General features: G+C 39.3%; 1 protein-coding gene across 1 annotated transcript in view; it reads left to right on the top strand.

Annotated features, from left to right (window-relative positions):
• LOC117823316 (CUB and sushi domain-containing protein 3-like) overlaps positions 1 to 23796 on the top strand; it is a 161969-nt gene that overhangs the window by 137242 nt on the left and 931 nt on the right. The window contains exons 57-65 of the mRNA XM_034698464.1: positions 2459 to 2632; positions 7627 to 7800; positions 8513 to 8586; positions 9777 to 9888; positions 19360 to 19539; positions 20036 to 20101; positions 21581 to 21739; positions 22153 to 22265; positions 23040 to 23127. Coding sequence (XP_034554355.1) covers positions 2459 to 2632; positions 7627 to 7800; positions 8513 to 8586; positions 9777 to 9888; positions 19360 to 19539; positions 20036 to 20101; positions 21581 to 21739; positions 22153 to 22265; positions 23040 to 23127 — 1140 coding nt within the window. The remainder of the gene's footprint in view (positions 1 to 2458; positions 2633 to 7626; positions 7801 to 8512; positions 8587 to 9776; positions 9889 to 19359; positions 19540 to 20035; positions 20102 to 21580; positions 21740 to 22152; positions 22266 to 23039; positions 23128 to 23796) is intronic.

Here is a 23796-nt window from a genome sequence, read left to right as displayed (position 1 = left end):
CACACTGCTTACTGCAGGGCTATTGAGACCACGCCCCCTACATGCACTGTGCATTCCTCCATCACATGCACTGATGTTTTCTACAATCCTGCAGAGGCTAGGCTTGAGAAGCTTGAGGGAAGATGAATTTTATTTGCATGTTGAATGGGACTTTTTTGGAGGGAGAACGGCTCTTTTCATTTAACATTTTGAATGGGACTTTGTTGGGATTGCATTTTTGTTAATTTTGAATTGGTTGGGTCGAGGGGATGAGTAATATTTAACTCAACATTCATGTTTTGTTCTTCAATGAAATAATTGAGTGTTGTATTATTTTGGATGGATGTCTGCTTATAACAAAACAAATATTTATGCTTGGATATGATACCTTTCCATTAAATTACCCTCAATTCCCATTAAAATCCCATAAATTCCCATGGAAAGTTTCCAATTTAGAGTATTTCCAAAATTCCCCAGCTTAACTTCCACCATCAATTTTCCACCCCTTTGCAACCCTATACTTACTGAACTCCTGTTTTTAACAGTGATAGTAATGTCAAATAATATTAACAGAAGTTGTTACAATCATTAGAAAGTTTGCAGAAACATTTAAACACTGTGGTGCAGTTATTATCTCCAGTATAACAGTAGATATGTTTGCACTGACAGCACACGTCTGTGAGTGCCGATTTTTGGTTAATACACTTTATTTAAAAAAATAAAAAGGACAGCAACAAATGTATATACATGACTGAAAACAAAAACAACTCAACAAACCATAAATATTCACAACAGCCAGCAGCCAGATGCTGTCGCTTACAGATAAACTCATTTGCATTTTTTTCCCCTCACTGTCCAAGCTTGATTTGTTTACGTTGAGCTGAGGTCCTGCAGACAACATTTTGCACAAATCAGTTCAGCTATAAACTCTAGGGAAGTTCACTGAAATGAAAAGGCCCAAACAGAGCCCTATGCAGGTATATGTAGCCCTATGCAGCATCCTTGAGCCTTCACTCAGTATCGAAGTCCCCTAATGTCTGTAAGTGTGAAAATATGGATGGAGCCATGTACCTTCGTGGAGCAGAGGTGTCCACAGAGTCTGTCCTCACATGGCTGCATCTGTCTCCTTTTTGTCATGTGTTTCTCTGGTGAGAATGACTCTTGTTGTATTGTCAAAACATAGCACCCAAGTACCACAGTGTTAACATGACAGTTTAAGTAACCAGATTTTAAACTGGACATCTGATCCTATCAGACTGTTGCAAAGCTTGGATACAGCCTGACTTTAATCAGTAGATCTTTGTTCAAGTGTTTCAGTATGCGTGGCGGTGTGAAACGGAAAGAGGGACAGGGGGAAATCATGAGTGCAGGGAGAAGATAGTAATGGTATAAAACAACTGCTATAATTTATTCACGTCCCTAAAAACCCATATCCCATCTGGGTCCCCGTGGGTTCAGCTCCAAGTGTGTCAGAACAAACTCTGAGCTTTATTATGCATTCATTTATTACATTTGTTGAGCAGAAAGTTTATGGATTACACAGACACAAGATGTCCCCTCATTTCTCACAGAAATTATTCAGTAAACTCCAAACAGAATCGGCAGAAAAATCCCACACAGTCACAGTCAAAACATAGACCATTTCTCCGGGCTACAGACCTAGTTCTCCTTCAGCCATAATCCACATTAAATATAATGTTGAATTTGTCCCACCTCTGCTGCTTTTCAAAGCCTGTAAAATAACACCAAGATTTGAATCATGCAGTGTAGAAATAAGTTTGACACAGTAAGTATTTTTTTAAAAAGCCAACTTCAATCCTGCTGTGCCATGGAAAGAAGAAGTGTTTCAGTGCTCCAAGTTAGAAATGTTGTACCCTTCTGGATTTAAATGGAAATGAAAAACCTCTAAGAATGACAGTTTATCATGTAAAAGAGCTTATTGCAGTATTTTATACATTTTTAAACCACTTCTTCCTATTACCATGGCCACTACTTCCACATTCAGCATGATGATTAAACTGCAAAGACCCAGGATATAGCCATATCCTTATAAATCCCTGAATTCTCTTCAAACTCAATAATTGCCTGTTCTGGCTGAGCTCCACCGAATTGCTTTATTAGTTCAGTTTATTAAGATGAAAGAAAGCATTAGTGTTTTTAAAGGATGTCTGTGTATCTTTCATGTTTTTTGCTCAAACCATTAGGTTTTAATTTCCCTCCCTCAAATCCAATGCTTCATTCTGCAGACCCTGAACATGCAGCAATTACAAACTCAACATGCAAAAGACCGGCACTCTTTTGGTTGTATTTTTATATATCGTAGTTTCTTTGTATGGAATATTAACATTTCCTACGGCTGTTCCTAGATCTGCTTCCTGTACGCTGTTGGTGAGTCAGACTTGACTGTACCTGTTCTAAGTATTGACTGTACTTGAATAGACCTGACTAAACTATGGCTTTGTCCTCACTCTTCCCACAGTGGTGACGTGTCCCACACCCCCTGCTATTCCTAACGGCCTCCTGGAGGGTTCTGTATTGGAGTGGGGTACCAGCGTGAGCTACAGCTGCCTACCTGGCTATGAGCTCTCCTTCCCTGCTGTGCTCACCTGCACAGGAAATGGAACATGGAATGGAGACCTGCCTCAGTGTCTGCGTGAGTCATAATTTCATAATAATGTAATAATAATGTTCCAATGCTAGAGGTTAGAAGAGGAAATTATCTCAGTGATATTTCCGTTGCTCGGTGAAACATGGTCTTTGTGAGCTAAAAGAGTATTTTCTTTTCACCCCCCTTTCAAACATGAATAAGTGAAGTGTTGGACGCATGATCACTTACCAGGATCATCTGCCTTTCCTTATCAATTTGTTAATTATAAGTTCATATTAAATGGACTGGAAGTAAAAGTGAATTATCATACATTTCCTCATGTAAGCCTCCCACTGTGTAAAAAGATAATGATAATGCATATAACAATGTAGTGAAGCAGAGTCACAGCTTTGTTCCAATTTAACGGAGGATGTTCTGGAATTACAGTTAATTTCTAAAATCGGTCTCTTAGAATCAATATAGCTGCATGTTATTGTTAAACAGTCTCATACATGCAGCACATTGACACATTTAATCTTTCATGCTGCACTTTGCCTCTGTAATACCGTTTTAATGCTCATCCCTTAAGAAGTTAACTTAAATTAATGAAATTATTGAAGGTTATGAGTAAGTCATGGAGTTTAACATCAGGGCCTGGGTGGAGAAACTGAGGTATGGCACAAATAGAAAAAGTGTTGCAGAGATGCACAACAGGGATTATAACTGTTGTCACTAGTTGCAGAGTCAAGGTCTTTTGGTAAGCAGTGATTTATACCTAATCCTAAAACCTTCAGCGGTAAGAGAAAAACAAAACCCAGCTCCGCTGAGCACGAGAAGGGCATTGTACCCTACTTGTTCATACAGAACACAAATGAATATTTCATCATTCGGGCATTAAATGAGGCCTCCAATTTACATTTTGATGAAATGAAAAGTGAATTGACCCCCAGCCTCAGAGTCAAAGCTACAGTGTCAATGATGAAGATGATGATCTGAGTGGAACCACAAGTGGGGAGTCTAATGCTCTTCACTGCACTGAGACCTTCTCAGAATCCTCTTTGAAAGCATAATAATAACCCCTGGGATGCATGACTGCTTGAGAGCGTCTCACTGTCATCAGAGTCATTCTTGCATTTTATCAGTCAGACAGAAATGAAAACTCAAGCAGGGGGAAGTACTTCTACGTTTGTTTCTCTCTGAATGCTTGTCACTTGTAAGTTGAATAAAAACAAATGGCATTTAAAAATATTCAAGCGCTGGATGATGTTTTGTTTGGGATTTTTTGTGACTCCAGTGCTGCATTGAAAGTTCTCCACTTAAACTGCTGAGTATAGGCAGCTCTTTTGTTTTGCCTGTTGAATGACTGAATTTGGATTGTATTGATGTGTTACTGAAGCATTCTTTACTGAGTCCCAGGAGCTTTTAGATGACTGCATGCCTTATTTGTGCAGAAAGTAGCCATACTGTGATGATTGCTGACCAGAGGCAAGGGTTTATTAATTGTTGAAGAATACACTGTTAAAAGCTTTTAAGGAGCACATGCTGGATGATGACACAAAAAAAAGAAAAGAAAGAAGAATAAACTCTCTCTGCCCCCTCCCCTCCTCCACAGCCTATTCAAAAGGAACTTTATTCTTTCTGTGTTCTTTTGTAATTTATGCTAATGACAGAATTTGGTGCTTGTGGCTATATTCAGTCAGGCACACACAGTCCCATTTGGGTATTTAGCGTCTGAATTCCAGCTGACAGACTGCTTGTGTTTGTGACCATGCAACTAGAAGAAAGAGTACCTCATGCGGCCATTTGCACCTTTAAATCACCACACTGCAGTCATTAATCGTAATCACATATGTCAAAGTAGACACTGCAGTCTGATTTATACCCTGCTTTTATGTAAAGGATTGCATTTGTATGTTATGGACAGAGATCTGCTTTGGCAACACTAAGTAACCAATGGCCTGTTTTATTGAGGTGCACTGATTTATCTGCATTGTGCTGAATTGTTACAACAAGTAGAAAATGTCATCTGGACATAAAATGGATAAGGTTCCACTTGGTAAATGTTGCATGTCTTCATGCTGCAGTTATGATGGGCATTGTCACCCCTCAAACGTACTAAAAAATGTTTTCCACGTCAGCAAACCCAAAACATCCTCCCGCAAATATCTGAGCGGGTAACCTTTATGTCCCATGATGTAACCATGGCATTTATTCTGTCTCAGCAGAGGCTTGTTTTTGATGGAGTAATTACATTTAATAGCTCTATTACTTACTTCCTAGAACACAGGGTCCAATGGTTCTGCAAAAATGACACAAATTTAAAGCCATGTGCCATTAAAATCATTCAGACTGTTCAGACTTCTATAAAGGACCTGGTTCTCCTAAACACATTGTTAGAGCTAGCTTCCCGCTACAGTACTAGATGTGGAGGCAAGTGTGTGTGATAAATCATGTTTGAGGTTTACTGAGAAATAAATGAGTCTAGAAAATAGAACAATGGGGAGGAAAGTGCTGATCATATTTGGTGTGGAGGGGCTATTATCTATGCATTAAAATGTCAGCACAGCACTCTCTGGAACAGTCTTTTGTGTGCTGGTCCTTATTAATAGCAAAGACGTCCCTAAGAGGTGAGTGTTTAGTTGGTGTCAATGCTAGCTGTGCAGTCAAACTGGCCAGCACTATATGTACTCAGTATTATTTTTCAAATACACAAACATTAGACTTTCTGTTTATGCAACTATAAAGATATTCTATATTAATAATGGGTGCTATAATACTTTACATACCCTTGTATTCTGAATATTTTCTTAATACTCACCAAATAATGAGCCAAGCAGGAGGATTGAAGAGATTCGTTATGTTTGCTTTATCATACATGCAAACTGAACCTTCATGTCTTTTAGACGTATTACGGGATTGCACCACAGTAGAATAAAAAATACAAATGCAATTCATACTCAGCATTTTAGTTGAAATACAGCTCAGCAATACTGCAAGAGAAACCCTGCTTCCGCAGAAGGAGACCTGTTCACATCTGTAATCTTGTAAACATTAGAGGCCAAACACAATTTGGATGTAAATTAATGTCCCCTTTCGCAACACATGGGGAACACAGAGCAAGTAGCAAAATTCAGAGTCAGGGAATGCTCGTTCATGTGTCTGCAGGGATGAGACTGTGATCCCAACTTTGAATCTGGCCTCTGCATACTGATTACTTCAAAGCATTGATAATTCATCAAGGAAGAAGAGAGGCTGTGAAAGAGAGGCTGTGAAAGAGAGAGAGGAAAAGTTGAACTAGTCTCTCCCTCTTTCTCTTTTTATCTCACTCACACACACACACACACACACACGCACACATGCACGCACACATTGAAGATGCTGAGCTTGGCTTGGCCTGGGGCCATTTCTCTTATATATCCATAAAACAGTACATTATTTCCCTGCGGCTTGAGGCTTATGACTGATGTGCATGTCACCTGTTTGGCCGTTATTATCAACCCTTCAACAAAAAATAAAGTAACCTGAATACTAAGTCTTACAAAGTCATTAAAAAAAAAGGACAAGAACGGATTTGGGATCCAGCCCAATATTTGCATCTTTATTTGTTGTCCTATCAAATACGATCAAACTGTTGGATACTGTAGGTTTGAAAGTCTGAAAGCATCGTTTTCAGATGGGACCTGCAGTATAGACAAACATATTTTCTAGGAGACGAAACATCTTTGAATAAAAGGATTTGTTTCTGAGATAACAGTATTTGCAGTAATGACTTTATTCAGCCTCTCCTGCATGGACTGGATTCTAATCTCCTCTCCTACTAGATATCCATTATGTCAGGGATTGGCTCTGAAGAGCCCCTGGTGGTTCAGGACTTGTAGGAGGAGAGCAAGCAAGAACTTATCTCTGTCTGCAGACCTCCACGCAGCAGCACATGTCAGGTGTGCAGAAGCAGCATGTCTGATTATTGACTTGATCCCACAGTGCTCCGGCTGCGTGACTGAAGGCTGCTACTTTAGCCTCCTCTCTGCTCTCTCTCACATGGAGCATTTCTGAACCTCCCACATCTAATAAGTGACTTCTACTCAACTGTGATCCTACAGTGGAATGATGGGTTTATATGTACAGTAAGGATGGATAAAACTGTACATTGGCATACTGTGAAATGGCTGACTGCTCTTCCCATCAAGCTTACTGAGACCAAATTATTCCAGTCAATTTTCAATTGATGTCTATAAGAAATAAATTGAAAGAGGGAGCAGTGAAATCCAAAGAGTTTCATCTGCTGAGGCTGAGGCTGGAGTCCCATTAAAAGGCGATATCATACAAGAGAACAGCGACAGCAGATGGCTCCAGTTGTTTCAACCTCAAGGCCCTGTCAGAGAATTGAATATTTCACTTGCTAATTATTTAGATCTAAACTTGAGTGCCGTGACCTCCCTCACTCTCTTTCTACTGCCAATATGAATACTCACATACCTACTTTTGCAACTCCCCAGCAAGGTTGATTGCAAGAAACAAAAATGATATTTAGACAGTCAATTCATTCTGAGACATCAATACATCTGCCCACATGCAATAAAAAAATGCCCAAGGAATTAGTGCAACAATTATAATGTCAATGCAATTTGAATAATTTTGTCCATGAAGACTTTCCAAATAATTGAGAAAGGCAATCATTTTACAGTCAGATCCTCAAATTAATGGGAATGAAAATATTAAGAAAGCACAAAACTCATAGCAGCAGCAGGGAAAATCACTGAAGGCACTGCTCATCACAGTCTGATCTTATAAAGGTACAGCAGCCCTCATTGCTGTTGAGTATTTCTGAATTGATTGCAGAAGAGTCTGTAATGCTGCATTATGTTGACTGGCTACTGCAGCGTTTCCTACGTTTAATTAGGTTAAAAAAGATGAGTGTTTGTTTGAAATGTAAAAAATGGGGCAGTGTAATAGGGCATCAAAGCTGTTGAACATTGCAGGAAAATTGCATAACATTTGTGTTGCATTTGTTGGCCCTCAGCTTATCACATCAGCATTATTCAACATTTCTGCCTCTGCAGCCAAGTTCTGCGGAGACCCGAGTATGCCTGCCAAAGGACGGAGGGAAGGACGGAGTTTCATCTTCAAGTCTGAGGTGACATTTAGCTGCAATACTCCATACGTGCTGGTCGGATCGGCAACGCGCATGTGCCAGGATGACGGCACCTGGGGCGGATCTCAGCCTCGATGTATAGGTAACCTGAGTATTAATACTGGGGTGCAACTATAATTCTAAGACTTGCCATGATTTACTTTGATTTTACTTTTCCAAGTTTGTAAAGGAGCTTTATTTGCAGAGTGATAGGACAGAAGTAGTTGAATGAAATATACAAGAGTTCTCTAAGCAAATTCTACCATGATCTGAAATAAAAGCACAAAGCTCCAGATTTAAATAATCATATAAATGATCATTCTCTGTTGGTTCACTCAAAGTTCCCTCACATAAATAACAAAAGGCGGTTGAAGGTGAATTCGAATCCGTGGATTGCCATCTGGCACTGATGCAAAACTAAATCATGAGGATGAAATACATTATTTATATTGTTACCGTAGGGGCTGTGCTTTATATTTGCAGCTGAGCGTTGCTGGAAATATTAAGTACCCAAGAAATGTGTTACCACATGGATGTGGCATCATTTATATTCTGTTTCACTAATGATTAAAAGTGGCAAAACTCTATACTCCTAAAATATTCAAAAAAGCCAAAAATTCGAAGTCAAGAAAACTGAAGGTGGCAGGGTAATTCTGCTCATGTTACCCCGTCGCTTCAGTAATTGTCCTCTGGTACATGGTACACCAGAGAGAAATTGCTTCATCATTATCAGTGATTGCCCCTCTGTCATATTCTCATTTCTTTTGCTCTCCTGCAATTCCCCTGCTCATCATGACAATGATTTCTTGTTCCAGAGCCCACAAGAACCACTTGTGAAAATCCGGGGACACCTGAGCATGGCTTCATGAATTACACAACAGGCTTTAAGGTAAAACAGGCAAAACTTGCAATGGACACTTTTTATAAATGGATGGTGTTATGTTCCTGAAATCTGAGGGGGATGTGTGACAGAAAATGTATTTCAAAGAGGACCAAGTAATGCACCTTCCTGGTTGGAGACAGGTTTATTTGAATGGTGTGTAAAAAGTAGCAAAGTAGCATGATTTCATATGCTTTCTCATATCCTAAAGTATATACTTTGATATACTTCATCTACTTAACTCAGCTCTACAACAAATCTCCAAGTGATCAATATTTAAAGCTGCTGACTGCTGCTGCTTTACTCTGCTACCTGTGTTTTGTCCTGTTTGAAACAGGCCTTTATAATGAATGTCCCTGGTAGAACCATTATTTATTCCTTTGGATGATGTCATGTGTAAGCAAGCGCTAATCAGTGACGCGTATATGTACCATCACAGGTGGTTGCACAGAAGGAAACTGTCTGAATTGCTGCACCATTGTGTGTATGTAAATGGAATTGTTTCAATATAGATCTACAGTAATGTGCAATGTTTGTCATTCAAGCATGTGTGTAAATGGAGCATTGCTAGAATGCATGAAACATAAAAATTATTGATGTCATGGCAATTGGTGTGCTCAGCAGCTCTCTAGAGATGCTTTCAGCCAGTGTATTTTATTTTATTTCCTTACTGTTGCTTTTAAAGTGTCACTTACAAGTTAAGTGCAAACAATTTCTCCACAACATTCAGCAGAATTTCTGATATGAAATTTTTCCTATATGAAGGCAGGGGCAGCTTATTATTTGGATCATTGCTTGTATTGGATGTAGTCTTACATTTTCTGCATTACTGAACAACTTTACCAATATGTGACAGCACCGAATGAGAAAGTTCTGTGACGACATTGTCGACTGAGTAGATGGCTCAAAATGAGTCATTTATTTCGATAACAGAAGACATTCTTGGGCTTGTATCTTTACAGAGAAGACAACTCTGTCACTTTCTAATGTCTGTACATCAGTTGAGACACAAACATGGGCCATCGCCTCTAGGAATAGCCTCCATCTGCTTCCACACTACAGATAATCATTAAAAAAGGAAAAAACTTTAGTGTGCAGTATTTTTTCCCCAGCTCTTTAGATTTGATGCTCTGAGCATATTGGCATTTGCATCAGTGTATCGACTCTCTCCACTTTGTGTGCTGTCTGTTTGTGGCCAGGTGGGCAGCAGAGTGGATTTCCAGTGCCAACAGGGACACCTACTGCAGGGCTCTACTACCCGGCTTTGTTTGCCAGATCTTACCTGGACCGGCACCCAGCCTACCTGTATCCGTAAGTGATTGCTCGCCATGCTTTCTTCAACTTTACCTTTATATCACCTTTTCTTTTTTTTTATTTCCCCTTCTGGCATACTTTCTCTGTTTTTCTTCATCGCTGGTTTCTCAGAAACGTTTTTTCCATCCATCTATTATCTATACAGCTTGTCCCATTCAGGGTCACGGGGGGCCAGAGGCAATCCCAGCTGTCATAGGATGATAGGCTGGGTACACCATGGATGGGTTTTCAGTCCGTAACAAGGCTGACATACAGAGACAAACAACCAGTCACCAATCAACTGAAAAGCATGTTTTAGGATTGTAGAAGGAAGGCCGATTACCTGGAGGGAACCCATGCATATATGGGGAGAACAAACAAACTCCCCACAGAACGGCTCCAGTTTTTCTTCATTTCTGGCATCTTAGAAACATGTTTTTCCTCTCTTTAAATCCCCCTCTCCCTTGGTCAATGTCTCCTCCAGTTCAGCTTCTCTCATTCGCCCAATCCTGCCCTAACTTTTGACCTCCCAGTAGATTGCAGTTTACGCCTCAATCACCCTGCCGCCCCAGTCATTCTGAGAGAGCTGTTGACTATGATTACTGTCATTGTGTTTGAACCACCTGAAATGTCGACCCAACACCAAACTAGAGCTGTGAAGTTTCTCCCCAGTTGCTTTACCAACCCAAGTGCTTTTTTAGAGTTGGGATGAAGTTCAGTATCTGAGTTATATCCCTTTCAGCCTCACCATTTTTCATAGAAACATTCGCGATTCAGTCTTCATTTAACTACACACTTGCAGTGTAAACAGTTGAGTTGTGTTATGATGAGGGGATTCAAATGATGTTTTGTAATCTGGATTTCATAACTACCCCAAGATGTAACACCCACTCAAATTTCCCGGAGACATTCGTGCTGAGAGAGCAGAAATTGTAATACCTACCCTTAATTCTCTGCCAGATGTACTCTGCAGCAAGGCTTTGTGTTTGTGCAGTTGTGAGTGTGTATGCGAGTGTGTGTGTTAAGTGGGAGGAGGGGAAGTTTTAAAGGGATTTTGTATCCTTGAATAAGTGCATCATGCTGCCTTTTTATTATGCATACACTCTGTAGCCAGTTTATTAGGTTCATGTAGCTAAAACCAAAGCAGTTTCCCACAGAGTCATTACTTTAAACCCCACATTCATGAGGGTAATCATGTTCAGTTTGTTTTAGACAGGTGTTGATTAATGTTTATGGTCATTTCAGAGGCTGTAGTTTGTTGCCCTGTTGTATTGTGTTATGCTACACTATGAGATGTCATTAATATTTAGATCCCTCCATTGAAACAAATGAGGTGCATTGATGGGATTGTGTGCAAACACTGAACATTTATTTTCAACACATTGATTCAAACATTTTTAAAAGAGTTGGATACAAAGTCAACTCATTAAAAGAGTCATTTTCTTATAAACGTTAATAAAATTGACATTAGAACATGAACGAAAGAGAAGAATCCAAAAAGCCTTCGTCACTAGACTTTTGTGTCCTTGGCTTTTCTGCTCTTCATGCATCACTAAACGTTGGATCTTTTCTTTTGCTTTTCTAAGGAAAGACTCAAGAAGCTGAACATCCTCTGCCCACCAATAACATTTATTTCTAGCATGATGATAGGTCATTTTAGAATGGAAGAGCTGTCAGAGTTGATTTAATCCAGCAGAATTATTAGTCAGAGCTCAAGCAAACCCCTAAATCCAGCACTTTGTTTTAACTAGAGGCTTGACATCCTCAGTCTCTGCTGTGTTAGGTGAGGAGGAACATCTGCAGCTAAATGAATTTCTTATATAAATAGAATCCTACAGTCGCCCTTCTCTACTCCATGCATGCACTGCTGTCATAATCTGACAATGACAGCATTGCCCCTTGAGCGACACACTGTTGTTGGGGCCTAGGAAAAATACCAATATGCATGATAATTCAACAAAAATAGAACATCAAAAACTAAACAACAGGATAAACTCCAATCTTTGAAATTTCATTTTCTTAAAGTCACTTTCAAGTTATCAACAACCAGATGTCTTGATTCCTCTCCAAGAAAACCTAATGCATATTAATGCAACTTTCATTATTATGGAAATACATGTGAAGATTCTGCAGATGCCTCCTTTTATCAGTAGCATCTTTGCTTGCTGCTGCTGGGCAATGTAGAGACACAAGCTGAGATAAGTAGTCAGTTACTGGGCAAATCCATTCTGCACTGCTTGTTGAGGATAGTGAAATGTACCCTGCTACATGCTCAAATATGATGATCAGAGCTGTAGGGTAAGGGGTAATGGATGCCAAGAACTGATAAAAACAATGCGTGTCAAGAAACTCAACATGGATGTTGACGTCCAGCCATTTAAGGGAAAATAAATGAAGTTATCTAAACACAGAATCCACAATATCATGGGAACTAGTTTGTATGACTTGTTGTGGGATTTCGAATTAATTGTACAACCTCAATTCAAAAAGGTTAGAACACTGTGTAAAATTGTAATAGAAATAGAATTTGAACTATGTAGGCATACTCGGAAGAGAATATAGGCATCGGAACTTTTATATACAAATGTGTGGGAGGGGCTGTGTGGGTGGGTACAGGCTGGGGTGCCTGCACACACGAGTGCCCCTAAACGTACACGGAACTTAGTATTTGCGTTATTTATTTCTGTTTATCAACACATGACCTATATATTTTATTTTGCTTTGAATCTTGTTACTTGTCTATCAGGGAAATCATTTATTTTCATTGTTTTTGGGAGCCCTAGGGAGGGGGAAAAAAAGAAAAAAAAGGGGGAGCACTGCATTGGAGATGGACGATGAAAAGAGGGACAGATATGGACACTGGCAGACTGTGAACTGATTGAACATTTTAGGATTATTGAAAATTATGTAAAATGATGTAAAACTGTAGTTGTCTGTCTGAATGCGGTGCTCTCAAAATATTTTTTAAAAATATATATAATTTGAGGGTTTGCAAATCATATATGTTCAATTGAAAAATAGTGCAAAGACAACATATCAACATATGATATGTTATTGTTTTATAAAAAAAACAGACAATTTTAACGTTGTGTTTCATCACCTCTTCTTTCCCAACGCTCTGTAAACGTTTGGGGGCAGACAATTGTGAAATGTTGTCCTGTACTTGCCTGATAGGATTTCAGCTGCTCCACAGTTTAGGTATCCTCTGTAGTATTTTTTTGTTTCATGATGCGCCAAATGTTTTCAATGGGTGACAAGTCAGGACTGCAGGCAGGCCAGTTTAGCACCCTGACTCTCCATACTGTTGTTATATGTGCAGAATGTAGTTTGACAATGTCTTGCTGAAATATGCAAGGTCTTCCCCAAGAGAGACATTGTCTGGATGGCAGCTTATGTTGCCCCAAAACCTTTATAGTATATCATTCAGCATTAGTGGTCCGTTTTCAGGTGTGTGAACTGGCCACGCTACAGGCTTTTGTGCATCCCCATACCATCACGGATGCTTGCATTTTAACTATGCGCTGATGATGAGCAAGGTGGTCCCTAACCTCTTAGGAACAGAAGACACAGCTTCTATGACATCGAAAAATAATGTCAAATTTAGATTTATCAGACCACAGGACAGTTTTCCACTTCACTTCAGTCTTTCTTATGTAGGCTCAGGCCCAGAGAAGTTGCTGGCATTATTGGATCACATTTAGATATGGTTCCCTCTTTAGATGGTACAGTTTAAGCCTACATCTGTGGATGCGACAACAAATGTTCACAGAAAACAGTTCTTGGAAGTTATTTTGAGCCAATACAGTGATTTCCACTACAGAGTCATGTCTGTTTTTAGTGCAGTGTTGCATGAAGTCTCGAAGGTCATGGCCATCAAGTATTGGTTTCAGGCCTCGTCCCTTTTTTAAAGAGATTTCTCCAGATTCAGATTATCTGAATCTTTTTATGAAATTATGTTTTCATGCATTTCAGTGTGAGTTTTTGTATACTTTAAGCAGTATGTAGAACAGACAGGAAACAGACTCTTGGCTTCTTGTCTTTATCCTTTTAGATTTGTTTACAAAACATCCCACCAGCCATTTTTACTTTCAGAGTCAAAATATAAAATAAAATGTTTTATACCCTTTGCATATAACTGTGATGTTGTAAAGCCGCCCACTAAAATATCAGCCTGACTTTTCAGATTTCACTCTGAGGCAGAAATGCTTTGAGGCTCTTAACTTTCCTGACTCGCTCTGTTCAGCAGGTGCAGCCTCCTAGTCAGGTTTGTCTGTCTCTGCTGAGGGTGCAGCGTTTCAGGAGCTGCTCTCTGGCTCTGCTCCATCGCCTGTGGTGGTTTGAAAATGTATTGATTTTTCCTCTGCCCTCATGCTGTCATTGTTACTGCTGGAATTAAACTAGAGAAATGTATTTCTGACGGTCACCAGATACTAGCACTTCAAACTTTTTATGAGCAAACTCTCAATTTAATCAAAAATTTCCTTGAGGCAACTTTTATCTTAATTAGTTTATAAATTGGATGAGATCAGAAAACCTATTACTGACAGCAGTGGATAAGTTGCGTCCTGACTGATTTAATTGATAAGACAGATACTTAGAATCAAGTTAAGTCTCCCTATAATTTTGTTATAAATTTGGCTTATTTGACTGGTAATGGAAGAAAGAACCAACATGTTGTACATCCATATTATATTGTAGGCTCTGTTTTGCAACAAAAAAGTTGCAACATATTTTTGCGGTGAAATATGAATTCATTTTACGTCTGTAGGTGTAAAGCATCATTCTTTTATTCATTTTTCACTCAGACAATCCTGAAGGTGGACACGCAGACACAGAGGGCCGTCTGGCCTGTAATACATAGGGGAAAGCTGTGGTTATGTATATGTATTCAATATGAGTGCTTTGTATGGATCCAACTCTCCATGTTGACCCTCGGTCAAACCAGTCATAAATCCTCTAAAATACCTCTCTCAAAGATTAAATGGTCCTCTGTTACTGTGATGCCGCTAAAATGGATTTGAAAGTGAAGCCAACCAATCTTGTTCTGCTGCTGAAAGCAAAAACCTGAAAGGATTATCAACACAGCACTCGATGTAATGGATGCAATGGACACAAGTTGAGTTTAATTTATCTAAATCTTAATCACGTTACCTTCTATCAGGACAAGGCTTCTGCTCATAGGTGTACTGCACACATCAAATTCAGACATTGCTTTCCAAGTTATTTTGATGTATTGGAACTTAACAGTGAGCAGAGTTGTGCTTCAAAGCATAAACTTCAAAATTCTTGACATTTTTATTCACTATTCAACATTGACATACGTTCAGGTGGTTGTAGTTAAGTGCACACCATCAATAGTCTGACATCTACTGGACTTGCACTAACTGAACTCATGAGAAGAAGAAGAAAAAGAAGAAGAAAACATTGGTACGATTAAAAAGTTAACTTTGTGCTCTTCACTGTGCCCTTGCTGTTTCTGTCTGTAGCTGGCTGACCTCCATCAGCAGGGCTGTCTCTGTGTCTGCCTCTATCTGTCTCAATCTGTCTGTGTCCTTAACTAATGCAGTCTGTCTCCATCAGAGATACCAAGTTGAACTAAGAACACTACATGTTGTGTGACAGAAGAAGTGAAAGTGTCTTTTGAGTCCTGATGTAATCTCTCGAGTAAAGCCCGCTGTGCTGTTTGAAGTGTAAATAAAAATAGTATTGTGAACAGAACTTGATGAAGGATATGACATGTCTTTGATACAACAATTCAGCTGCCTTGTAAGTGTCTTCCATATTCATGGTCTACAAACTCAACCACTACTCTGGACATGTGCTGACAGTTCGTCATTTTAAATGGGCTGTGTAGACTTGTGCTCAGGAAGCAAGAAGGCAGTTTACTGAATTATTTATATATTTATTTATTTATTTATTTCATTATTTATTTAGGTCCCAAGTCTCTATCTACGACTTACAGGACAAAGCCGTTTTTCTTGTTCCTTGTCGAGTAAATAGATACCACTTTAGATTTTCTCAAGAGAGATTTATCAACTCATTAGAAAAGCTCTAACATACAACTCCTCGCTGTGTCACTGACTTCAAGATTAATAACAAAGCATGCTGCTAGATTTAAACATGCAGCTTTCACCTTCATGTACCTGTTTCACTTCCAGAGCGCGGACTTATCTATTGATCTGCTCAAGTTTAAGTACAGATATATTAGTGGCACGGCAAGGCTAAATAAACAATGCGCACGGCTCTGCACTGCAAGCAAAGCATGGCCAATTTTGTAAAAGGGACTGTCACGTAGACGTAAGGCTGACAATGAATCTTTGCCAAACTATACAACTCCTTAAAGCTGGGGTTGGTAGCTAACTTTTTGTGATACTGGTGAAAATTATCTTTATGTCCCAATGGCAATCAAAATATAATGTGTTCTTAAAAAGAGTGGAAAAAAGCCACCATCTACAGCTGGAGTAAACCTGAGTGAGACATGAGTTGATGTAGTGCAAAACACAAACGATTTGCTGAGGACCAGTTTTGAATCAGTCACGATCATATGATCGCGAATCAGCGGCACTCATGCATGTAAGCGGAGGAGCTCCAAGGGGAGGGGTTAGACAGAGTCCTGAGGAAATGCTACATTCAAATTCATGCTAGTTTTCCGTGGCTACCAGCCCTAGCTTTAAACAAGGAAAATTATAACTAGCTAAACCTCACGCTTGGCTTTACCTCTGCCAAGTGTGGACAACCCACTCTTTAAATATTTAGAAGTCACGTATAGCAGTGTTCCTTTGTAAAAGTGGCTTGTTGGTTTTTCAGTTCAGAAGACATTTCTACTCACTGTTTATGTTCAAATATAATCAAACCTCAATTCATATTTGAAGTATAAATCTAAAAATCTGTTATTTCAAATAATAAATAAAACCTCAATGTACTGTACTCCATGTTGGTCATGGTTATGTCATTCATTAGACACATCTTCAGTTTTTCCATCTCTTGTCCTCTATGTTAGTTCATCATGTCCTGCCTATTTATTAGGGGTGTAACGATTCATTTTAACTTGGATTCGATTCATGATTCGTGGTTGCTGATACGATTGAAGGACGATATTGGTTCATTTAGAACAATAAGATCCGAACGATTCAGTGACTTGAAATCGATTCAGTAACTTTTCAGCCAAAAATTCAACCAGTGTGACTGTGAGATAAATACCTTGATACTGGACAGTCCTAGATTCCTGTTGTTTCTTGTAGGAGAATCATGTATAAATTATTATTATGGATATAAACAAACAAGGCCTGAGGCTTCTGTAGAGCTGATGTTACGGGAACGCTACAAGAGGTGCCTGGACGGTCAGCGTTGTGTGAAATCCCATGGCGCCTTAGTTGGTGGTTGGATAGATTTGTCGTGTTGCCGTGGTGATTTACTTGACCTTTACATATCCTACAAACAGTGAGCGACTTATTTAGAACATCTCCGTCTTTGCAAAAGCCAAAGTGTTTCCACACACTGGACCGCAATGGTGGCTTGATCATTTCTCGTTTGCTGGCTTCTCCTCTGCCGTCCACCATGCTATGTTTTGTTGTCTGCTGGCATGTGGCGATGACAGGCACCCTGAATTGAGTAACGTTTAACGTCTTTATCATTAAAAGTGCAAAAAAACCCACATCCATATAAAGTCTGCCGTGCTTAAATCCAATGCGTAATTTCCTAGTATGGATACAATTGATTTATTCCCTTTCAAAGCGATGTTAGATTGATATATGTCATCCAGAAGGCCAACTTGCCGAGCACAGATCAATGTAGTTGAATCATAGGAATATAAATCGATACATTGACGTAGTGGATGAATCGTTACACCCCTACAATTTAATGTGCAGTAGATAGTCCAAGGGTCCATCTGTTCTTTTATTGTATTTTTTTTTAATCAAATTAGAAATTATTTTGAGAGGATGGTGCACAATGATGCAAAATACAAAAAAATCAAAGATGTAAGCCTTAAAGCTAATTTTATGCTTATTTTTTAAATGTAAGGGTTTAAAAGTTTAAAAAAGAATGTGTTTAGAAAATTAAAACGTCAGAAAAATAAAAAATGAAGTTAATCTGTGTCCATTAAAATACTGTCATGAAGCATCTCTTCACTACTTCCCTCCCCTGATGTTCATTTCTGTATCTAACCTGCAGAGGTGATATTTAGTAAGAGGAGATTTCTGCCGTCTCTTGGTCTTCAGTAAAGCCTAGAAACTGGTCTCTCATCCTGGCATCCCTTCCTGCCTTATTGCCTCTAATGCCATCAAGACACCATGAAGGACCCATTTGGATCTTTGACTCAGTTGCAGCTGTCTCCCATTTGACAGCTGGCAACATATTCTTTCATTCACAAGCTGAAAATAATTTAGCTATTTCCACATTATTGTTGACGCCTCAGAGCCTCAATGTTCCACCCCTCAGTGTTTTGGTGGTGCGAAGTGATTTGCATAATATTTTGTTTTGTTGGGTTTGTTGATGTGAAAAATTAAACTAAGTATACTCAGCCCACTCATGAGAGAATGAACATATTTAATATGTTCTATAAGCAGAGGGTGTTTTGGCAACAGGGCAATAACACCTTTTGTTTCAAGTTTCTGATTCAGTGAAAGCTTCATCTGCATTATCCTAAATCAGCATGTCACTACCTTCCTGATTTTTTGAGACAGGAGAATTTGATGAGCTAAGAAAGTCAGAGCAGAGAGGGTCAAAATAGAATCACAGTCTAGAGAATCTCCGGATCCAGAAGGCATATTCTTATTTTTAAGTGGCTGTTTGTTGGTTCCCAGTGAGCTCACTGTCATTCAAGTCAAACTTTAAGGAATGGGTTGTACCTAACAGCTTTGTTTTGGCCAATTATTTCAGTCAGCCTCCTGCTTCCTACCTGTGTCAATGACTGACCTTGCAACCTATATGCAGATACTCATGATGGAACACACTCTCAGAAGATTTACAATAGCACCGCCTCAATGCTTTGCAAGGCCACTGGTGAGCTAAGTCTTCTACACCCTTGAAAGAATACGTTTTCAAACTATTGCTGTATTGCAATCATGGGAAGTGGGTGAATGACAACACAGTTCAGAGTAATTATTTGACTTAATCAAAATTTTCATTTCGTAGGCTAATTCTCACTGAAATTGAGCAGTGTATCTCCCACAGGTGTCCATATTAGTGCATCAGTATGCTCCCTAATAGCTCCCCGGACTCAGTTAAATTGTAAAATCTGTGCACTTTCTTTCTCTATCCTCTTTTTCTGACCTCCCCCACCTCTCTATCTCTCTCCCCCAAGTGAGTGCTTAATTATCTCCCTGTCTATCTCTGTGTGCGTGTGTGTGTGTGTGTGTGTGTGTGTGTGTGTGTGTGTGTGTGTGTGTGTGTGTGTGTGTGTGTGTGTGTGTATTTGTCTCCATTTGTACTTGTGTGTGGGTGTAGCCGTGTTTGTACTAATGTGTCTGCCCTCTGCTTCCTCTCCAGCTCACTCCTGCAAGCAGCCGCGTAGCCCGGCCAACGCCGACGTCGTGGGTCTAGACCTGCCCTCCTACGGTTACACTCTGGTGTACACCTGTCAGCCGGGTTATTTCCTCTCCGGGGGCTCAGAGCACCGGGTCTGCCGCTCTGACGGCAGCTGGACTGGCAAGGTGCCTGTCTGCAGAGGTACGAGGTTGGCGGTGGTATGCGGGGGCGGATGATGGAGTTGGCGCAAGGAGTAAAAGTTAAAATGTCTGGGGGGAGATTTGCAGGTGCATAAAGGTGGAGGATAGAAGGGGTTAGAGGAAGTCTAACCGTGTGTGGATACCCTAAGCATTTCAAAATCTGTCTTGTGTGACATCTGCTCTACTGCTCCCTGATAGTTAAGTCAAATAAAACACTAATCAAATATAATGAGACACTGCGGTTTCTGTGATGTTCCCTGTAAACACACCTTGTGGATGTGCTGTCAGCTAATTGCAACATCCCTGTTTAGATTCCTTTTTATTGTGTGTTGATTTGTCAAAGTTTGTTAGAACTGAGCCACCAGAGATCTTACTGAAATGGAGAAAAGTTCAATGCACACGAAATGTTTGTGATGCTTTTCCAACATCCTCCAGCTGTTAAACCTTGCTGTCTATCACTACATCTCTGTGACATACATATTTATGTTCCTCTGCAGTGGGTTCCAAATCACATGAGAAAACTGTCAAACCAGTAACAGGAACTCCGAGCCCAAAAATAAATGGTGAGTTTCAAATTTGCACATGCTGTGTGGGAAGGATTAGCATAGAACCAGCTGTGCATCATTTGCATTGATACCAAAGAATGTTCTGAAACCTCTCTTTTACACTTACATATCTGATACTGTATCAGTAATAAGAGGGAAAATCAATTGTGCATAACACAGTTTAATGTAATCAGTACCAGGGAATGTAAAGTGGTTGATCAAATATACAATAAATACATCTGTTAGAGAATACTGATGAGTAATTCTGCAGATCACACACGAATACATGCTAAATGCAAGAGATGTTACTCTGTACTTGTCATATGTATTATTAAGAATATAATGATATAAAAAGAAACTAATGATTAGAAACCTGTTATAATATAAACTGTGAAAGTCATTAACTAAATGTAACACCTAAACAGAAAAAAAACTTTTATAGTAGACATCATCTTTGGCCTGTATTGTTCTCAACTGCACGAGCTCTGGGAATAGCGTTGTTGTTCAGCCAATGGTTGAATTTGAAGACCTTTTTAGTGATCTTCTAAATGTATCTTTATCCTATAATTTGTAGAATGCTTTGTTGAAATTGCATAAATGTATGACATTAATTAAATATCTATGACCAAATGCCTGCAAAATGAATGGCTTTCAGCCTCAGCTGTACTCTCTGCATTGGGTTTGTTAGTGACTGTTTGCTTTCTGTGTCGTAAACAGTGATGGTTTAGGTGGTGAAGATCTTGTGTTAATCATTAGCATTTTGATGTTGTCGTGACTAAGTTAGCATGTTTCTATAAGCACTTCTGTTAAACTTAGTCTGGTCCCAAATACAGTTTCATTTTGTACCTTACATGACTTTAGACTTTCAGTCTACTCCCATAAAGATTGTCAGTAAAACATTTAAATACACTGGTCAGAGGTGTCACAATGTTTCCTCACGTATTTACTTTAACGAGGTGCATTGTACCCAGGCAGTGCCAACTGTTTTTGTCCTCACATCATTAATTAAGCTTTTTTATGAAAAAGTAAAATGAAATAATTAACTTGTATTTTTCCAGTTAATAATTAACAGAAGATGATGTGCTCCAGAATAACAGCAAAAAGTTTCATCAGAATGAAATCATCTGAAACAGTCTTGACAAGTTTGCAGCGAGTGGAGTTATCTCTTCAGATTGAACCTAATTATCATTAATTGAGATTGTCAAAGCATAAAAGATGCATGATATTATTCTGATTGAATTAAGATACTCTTATCTCTCATTTGATATGTTGATTGCACTTCAAATCGTATTTCCATTTGCAGTGTTGGTGCAAGTTTTCAGCTTACATTCAAACATGAATACACTGGGAATGATTTGTACTTTTTTTAAAAGTACGTGTGAGACACCGCTGGTTGACAGATGTAAATGGTCACACTCATCCAATCATTTACTCCGTTCTTTATGACTATTCTAATAAGATTATTGAAACGTGTTTTCCTTTGTCTCTCTCCTGAAGTCCCGGACGATGTCTTTGCCCCGGATTTTGTCTGGAAGGGTTCTTATGATTACAAAGGCCAGAAACAGCCAATGACTTTGACAGTCACAAGCTTCAATGCAACCACAGGAAAAGTCAATGTAACTTTAACGGACAGCAGCATGGAGTTTCTCCTCTCTGGTGAGTCATCTATACATCATCTGTCTTCCACTCCCTCCCCTCCGCCTCCCTTCTCCTCCTCTCACTACCTCTGTGTGCCACTTCCATTTATTTTGGGGGTGCCTAGTGTCAATCAGTCAATCACTAAATGATCTCATGCATGAGACTGGAAATTAACTATTGGCTTTAAAGACGGATGTATTAGTCTGCGCTGACTGACTAACTGCCCACTCAAGTAGTCACTCGTCTCCTCCCCTTCCTCCCTCGGACAGTTTTTCATCTGTTCCCATCCTTTCATACTGCCTCTCTTCTTTGTTTCCTACAAACTTAGCTCTTCTTCGTTAGCTTCTTCCTTCATGTAATCATCCCCCTAACTCTCCTCATCTCTTCATTCTAACCACCTCTTATTTTTCCTCTCGTCCTCCACCTTGTAGGAATGTACAAGCGCCAGGAGGCACGGTTAATGCTGCTGCTGTACCAGATGAGAGCTCTGGCCCACAGCTCTTTGAACAGGATTACTGATGAGACCTGGGCAATGGATGGATTTGTGAGTACACACAAGAATTTGAAGCAGCTGGCCAATGATCTTTTGAAAGTAACCAAGAGCTGTGACTGTATTTTACTTTATTTATTTCTTTATTTATTGTTCATCTGACAGACAAGTAGAGTATTGCCGGCAATGGGCCTGTTACAGCTGGAGCCAGAAATAAGCCTCCTTTGGACTGAATCAACCCAGTGTTTCCTCATTATTAGCTTTTTATCATCCTACTTACTGTGCCAACATTGAAGGAAAAAGCACAATACATGAGAAGAAAGTGTGACAGCCAACGGAATAGTAATTTCCTGGCTTATTGTCTGTTTTTGTTTACAAGTATTTACATTGGCTGTACATCAGATGGACCTTTGTAGGATCCGTTTCAGCGTTCCCACATTGACGATTTACTAAATATGCTCAGACGCACACCTGACATCCGGGGACTTGAAACAACTTCAGAACAATTTTTGTTTGTTGAATTGAAGTTCCTCTTCTGAGATAAACTTCAAGGTCCGCTTTAATAACAAGGTGTGACAGGTGACTGCACACTGCTGAGCTATTGATAGCACACTGTACGGCTTCAAGAGACGGGTTTCAGAACACAGAGGTGCTATTTTTGAATGTAGCATGACAGGATGTGTTGATTGTCGTACTAAATACAGCATACATAGTTTTTGATGTGGTGTGGGATAGACACAACACTCTCTGAGGTGCCAGGAAAACACTATATTTTTCATGCAACAAAACACACAGTTTTTTAAGCTCGGTGTCATTTTTCTCCTCTAGGTTTCAGCTGAGCCTGAGGGTGGCAGCTATGTGTTCCAAGGCTTCATACAGGGTAAAGACTACGGACAGTTTGGACTACAGAGAGTTGGTATGTGTCTTTTCAAGTACAAATAAGTCCCAAAGCTAGGGTCACTCCTCTTCACCTGTCACATCCATCACCGTTAAGAAAAGGATACCATGTGGACCCAAGCTAAACTAAAAACATGTCCTCCCTGTAAATTATTAATGTTTGTGCCGTTTGACACTAGACTGCAGTTTTATTATCAAACTGCAGAAGGGGAAAAGTGTCTTTGTGCCACAGTTAAAGACGTAGAAGCAAGATTTGTGAAACCAAAAATTAATTTAAAAACTGGTTCCAACTTTACACAAATAATCACTAAAGCTGTTACTCTCACAAACACTGAGAGTAAATGAGTATTACTTAGTCGAAGATTTTGAACTTTTGACAGCTGTGATCATTCAATGCTTTTTTAAGATTGTTCTAATGAGAAGATCTTTAATGGAAAAATGGTAGAATTTCAATGTCTTTAATCATGTCTGGAGGGGATTTTTAATTTTAATGAGAGAGCAAACATTAAGGATTTTGTAAGAAGACAGAACAATTATATTTTGTTTTGAAAGTACAAATTTTAAAAACACAGTGACCCCTTTTTCAACCAAAATAAATAATTTAATCAATAAATCAATGTTTTACTAAAAGTTTAAATTTTGCCCAGTCTATAGGGCAGTACATAACATGAGCTTTCCTTTCTATTAG

The sequence above is a fragment of the Notolabrus celidotus genome, chromosome 12 (assembly GCF_009762535.1).
Source record: "Notolabrus celidotus isolate fNotCel1 chromosome 12, fNotCel1.pri, whole genome shotgun sequence".
In the NCBI taxonomy this organism is placed as follows: Eukaryota; Metazoa; Chordata; class Actinopteri; order Labriformes; family Labridae; genus Notolabrus; species Notolabrus celidotus.
The sequence above is the reverse complement of the archived record's forward strand: the minus strand, read 5'-3'. Positions and strand labels throughout refer to the sequence as shown.